The sequence below is a fragment of the Sinocyclocheilus anshuiensis genome, unplaced genomic scaffold (assembly GCF_001515605.1).
Source record: "Sinocyclocheilus anshuiensis isolate Anshui unplaced genomic scaffold, SAMN03320099.WGS_v1.1 scaffold868, whole genome shotgun sequence".
Classification (NCBI taxonomy): Eukaryota; Metazoa; Chordata; class Actinopteri; order Cypriniformes; family Cyprinidae; genus Sinocyclocheilus; species Sinocyclocheilus anshuiensis.
Genome location: NW_015552624.1, coordinates 77,364 through 83,037, shown reverse-complemented (window position 1 = coordinate 83,037; position 5,674 = coordinate 77,364). Strand labels below are relative to the sequence as shown.

Here is a 5,674-nt window from a genome sequence, read left to right as displayed (position 1 = left end):
TATATATATATTACATTTAAGCAATACATATTACTACACTGTAAACCCTAATAAGTCATGAGAACTTAAATTTATATTAATTTTAATAAACCAAGAATAAGAAGGTAAAACTTCAGGCTTTGGTTTTATACTACAAAAACAGATTAAATGCACTTATCTGGAAATATTGAATATGCCAAGTCATACAACTTGATTATTAAGCAATAAATAAGCTTATTACTACTATTACACTGTTTGTTGTTAATGTTTTTGGATGAACAAATCGTGATTTTGACATAAAAAAGAATGAAATCTAAATAGAATTAAAATGGAGCCGTATTAATTCACATATGAAAATATGAATCTGCATTAAGTGATTATTCTTCACTTGCAAGCAAATATTAGCTTTATTTGCTCTTAGCACTTTTATATAATTCTGTTAAATGTATAACATGAACATTTAAATGTCTCTTTGAATATTAAATATCTCTCTATTTATGGTCTAACTTATGGAGTATATGGGTATAAGCTTAACTCGTTTCATCTTTTTTTAATTATTTAAAAAAGGTATATAATTAGTAAGAGTAATATTAACAAATAATCTGTATAATAATTTAGCTGTGTTATAATGGTGAAATGATGCTCTCAAATAGTTTGGGTTTTGCTAATGCAGCAACTGGAAGGAAAAAAGAAAGAGCAGTCTAGATTTATATAATTTATAATTTATATGCTAGATTTATATAACACGACCCTTCACCGGATGATAATTCTAATGCTTCAGTTGTTTTATTTATTGCAAAGCCGAGCCTAATACATTAATACAGGGGGCGTGATGTCGGTCTCAAATGTGTTTATAAATAAGATAATAAATTGATGTAATTTGTATCTATTAGTAAGACTTGCATGATTTATTTCTGCAGTACAATCAAGTTCTGATCTGGATCAGAAAATTAATCATCGTTCAATGACCTCTAGTTGAATCAGAGTTAAGATACACACTTAGTGAAAACACGATGAGCCAAAAGCAAGCGCCCACGTCTGCATGGCTAAAGTGCTTTAAAAACAGTTGGACTGTCCCTTAAGCTAATAGAGGAGTCAACCTGAAATGAATCCATGCTTGACACTCAACCGATTATTCATCATTTAGGCAGTTCTGCAGGAGGTGTGGGATAAAACTCCTCCACAACAAACTTATACTGACCTACAGTGATTGGTTGCAGTCACTTAGTATTTTTTTTTAAAGAAATTTAAAAGTACACTGCAAATGTTGGGTAAATTTGCCAAGTAGTATGCAAATATTATTTTTAACTTGCACATTTAAAGATCTCTATACAGCAATAGTAGAAGTAGCAGCAGCAGCAATACTAATAATGCATTTACAATAATAGAAACAATCATGGTGCACCATTTGCAGCACTGTATTTTGTCATGAATTTGAATGGACAAATTGCATTTGTTTATGGGACATTTACATCTCTAAATGTATATTATTCATTAATTTTTAAAATTAATTAATATTTTGGTTATGAAACCGTTGTTGTAATGTCTTATAAGATTTGCATACATTTAAAATGCTAAATAAGATCCAACAAACATTTCTTAGTTTTCAGCAAAATTATATTGTTTCAATTTTAGACTTCGCTTCTTTCAGGACTAATACATATAGCTAGAGTTGAAGCTTTTTTGTTTTTAAACATCCAAGTTGTTAATCTTAAAGATAAATGGGTCATAGTGATATATTTATGATTTTAAGAAAAGGCTATTTAAGAAAAAAAAAAATCATGAATTAAAAAAAATATATATATATATATATATTTGTTGAGCTATCGAACAATGGCAGTGACACATCCAAATTTAAATATGGGGGGAAAAAAGAATTAAACTATAGTTCACTTTAAATCTGCGTACAGCTAGTCTCAGCAAACTCAGTCATAAGCTAAAAAGGCAGTTGTTTACTCCAGTCTTTGGACACTGAATTAATCAAATCCTAGCTGAAATAGATGTGTTGAGGTGATAAATATTCTATAAGATCACAACGGGAGAGTTTAAAACTAGAGATGCATGTGAAAAAAAAAAAATGTTTTGTAGGAGTTTTTTTCAGGAACTAATGAAATATGTTTTATCTAAACTGATTTTAGCTTTTATTTGTGCATTTTACATTGTAGCAGTAGTTTGTCTAAATATTAGCAGACTATTATTACTATTCAATAAGCTATCAAACTAGATGTGTTCCTTTTGCACTAGTAAACATCACGTTCACATACATAGAGGATATCTACAAGAGTTGGGAGACTTTGATCAATGCAACAAATTGATGGTGAGATCAACACAAAAATAAAGTGAAAAACAAACAGTAGCCCTTTTGCATCAAAGCAAATATTGATAAGTGTGAGGACAAAATATGCAGTATAGCTAGAATTTATTTGACACTCATCTCACAATAAGGCTTTATTACAGTGTGTATTCACAGACCCCAAAGACCATGTGAAAAGAGGGCAGAGAGAAATGAAAACGACCAATGAGGAACTGAGAGTGGAAACAAAAGCGTGTGTGAGCTGGAACAAAAATGAGCTGGAGGGTGTCAGTCGGCAAGACAAGGTCAGTCGATCTTAATTAGACTTCATTAAGCCGAATTACACCAGCAAAAGCTATAGAGTATCTCATGCTCACAAATAAATGGATGCATCTTTTAAAATTCAAGAAAATGCTCGCTTCACATTTCACCCCAAAAATCAGAAACCGAAAGAAATGCAATCATTTTGCATGAAGACTATTTTTTTTTAGATTTATTGTACTTGACATCTGCATAATAAAAGTCAAATAAATCAAATTTAAAACTATATAAATTTAAATGAGCACATTTTCCACCTCTCATTACCATAAAGTGTGTAGATGTTTCACGCTTGTCTTTTGGAATTTCCTCAAGATTTTTCCCAATGATACTCATTCGGTCTTAAATTATTCTGTATTTTCTTAAATGAACATAAATCGTAAGCTACCATGCTGTATAAAATTATACATTATAATTTTATTAATTAAAAAAAAAAAAATCTTAAATTAATTCTTACTGTAATGCAATATATATATAATATTTTTTTGCATTACAGCAATGAAATGTACATATAAATTATATTCTTACTACTGTAATGCAGATATAAAATATAGGTTATGCATTACAGTAATGAAAAACAAATTCTATATAAATTCTTCAATGTCAGAGTGAAATATGATACGGGCATATTATTGACAGGATTTTAAGATTCACCCAACTGTGCTAAACCAATTCAGTAAGATGCTAAATGATGCGTGCAAGTCAGCAGTCGGAAATGTTACTGAGCTTACTCCAGTTAAGTGTTGTTTTCTGAATGTACTAGAAGAGAGGCACATAAATAGAGATGTGTCCAAAACGGCTCTTTATTAGGACTGTTTAATCTGGATTTAAAAGAGTGACAATTTAACGCACACACTGTAACCATCTCTCAAGGACTTGCAGTGTGTGCCAATAGATGAAGAGCTCCCACGTCCTGGCTGTGAGCAGATTTTTGCACACAAAAAGTCCACTGGGCACCGACGCAGTGAGCGAGCAGACGGGGCTCTGGGGATTTTGTTCCTTTGAAAATAAAACTAAATACTGCATGAATGTAAAACTCAATGGAAGTTCACGAAAAGCAGAAAATAAACATCTGGATTTTCAAATAAACATGACAATTTATTTCTCTATTCGTTAGCCTGAAGCCTTTCAACTAATTAAACGTTTCCCCCTCTGTAAGACATTAGGAAGAAAACAACAACAAAAAAAAAGAGTGACATCTTTGCAAGAAAAGCGTATGGTTTCTTTGATGCGGGTGGGTCTCACATAACGAGCCTGCAGGCCAATCACAGCATTCGACTACTCAGGCCCCGCCCCCCATAGACTTAACTAACACTTGCCCTCGCGATCGCTGCCCATGACAGAAGCGGAGCCGCCTCGTGCCGTACCCTCATCCGGCCGGACTCCGTTGCTTTCATCTGCCTGCTCCGCCCCCGGCGCCGGGGCCTTTATCAGCTGCTCCAACAGGAGCGTGAGCAGGCCGGCCTGGTCTTCCTGCGGGAGTTCTGCCGGCTGCGGGATGCTAGAGGACTGGATTAAGGTGGAGAGATGACTAAGCAGTTCGAGCTGCGGCGCTGCGTCCGGTTCAGGGGTGGAGAGGGCGGCGGGCGTTCTGGAGAGCACTGACGTGGAGGCTTCAGAGGACGAGCTGCGGAGATACTCCGCCATCTGCGGGATGCTTAGATTGTCTGTTTGACCCTGCAGCAGGTTCAGCAGCACTGCCAGCTCGGTCTGGTTCAACTGCTCTGCTGCGGCTCCCAAACCTGTGCATAGAAATGTTAATATTTGATTGCTGTTTATGGAAAACAGGATGTTTCTCGCCTTTACGTTTACATATTGCAGTTGGCTGCACAGTTTTGAAACAATGAGGAAGCTGGAAAGAGAGGAAGATCATGATACTGAACCTGTAATGTAACAATGGACCCTTTTCACATTTACAGGGTTTTCAGAAGCAGAAGTCTTCACAGTTGGTTAAGCTTACAGTGTTAAACTGAAACTCCAAATATTATTTTTGAGTTCCCACAAAAATAGAGAGACTGATTACATTGGTCAAAAAAAGAGAAAGATGTCAAATTCGCTATCACTCCCTCAGCCATAGTATTAGAAACAGTCACATAGCAGCATTAACCAGTTTCCTGTAATTTAATGCCAAGGTAGAGAAACAAAGTATGATGTTATAATTATGTTACTTTTTTTTTTTTTTTTATTAAAATGAAAACTTTACTAGATTTACCATGCTAATAACTCGTCATCACAGTTTGTGGAAAGGGTCCACGTACTGGAGGCTTTTATAGAAAAATGGCGAAGCAGCAACAATATTGACCGCCACAGTAAAAATGCAACCCATAAGCATTGATTATCACTTCTTTCAGAGGTGAGGGATTTAGCCAATCATAACAGATGTCATCTGCATAAACTTAATAGCAAAGTAACAAAAAGGTGATAAAAAAGGTGAAAAAAGTGATAGGGTGGAAATTTATTAAGTAAAATCTCTTGAGACTATTCTGGTTCAAAAAATACAGATTGACATAAGTGAACATTATGTAAAAGTTTAAAATATAGAATAAAATTAAAATAAATACGATGAAAAAAGAAAAAAAGTACAGCCTCACATTCAAATAATTTAAAATGAAAAAGGCTGATGCTATACTCACTTTTGTAGAGATAAGGTGACTGGACTTATGCAGCATTGCTATAAGCAGGATATCTAAATACATGAATCTAAATCCGTAAGCTGAAAAGTTACGTTCATCAGCACTTCATTATACATCCAGACAGTTTAAAAAGCACAGATAAGGGCAAGCTTATCTTAGCCAGTTTAAACAAGAGGTCACTCTGCCCCGCTTCTGGAGATCTGCCTACCTGAATAGTTTAGTTGCTCTAACTACCTGCCTGTAATTTTCAGGTGAACAGAACCCAAAGGTTCCTGTCAAGTCATGGCCCACCTTCCAGCTCACTGGCTGTGATGTTTGCCGGGGCGGGATGGGCAGATGAGGGTGGTGGGGGTGGACTCGGCGGCGGGCGGCTGTTCTCCCCTCCTGAAGGTCCTGCGGGTTCCTTTCGGGGAACTTTGGCAACAGGGCAATCCTCAGGCACTCCGCTTTG

At 35.6% G+C, this 5,674-nt stretch overlaps 1 protein-coding gene across 1 annotated transcript in view; it reads right to left on the bottom strand.

Moving 5' to 3' along the window:
- LOC107666309 (cyclin-dependent kinase 12-like) overlaps positions 1–5,674 on the bottom strand; it is a 29,510-nt gene that overhangs the window by 4,723 nt on the left and 19,113 nt on the right. Inside the window, exons 15-16 of the mRNA XM_016457551.1 lie at positions 5,515–5,656; positions 3,910–4,332 (exon numbers count right to left, since the gene is read on the bottom strand). Of these exons, the coding sequence (XP_016313037.1) occupies positions 3,910–4,332; positions 5,515–5,656 (565 nt within the window). The remainder of the gene's footprint in view (positions 1–3,909; positions 4,333–5,514; positions 5,657–5,674) is intronic.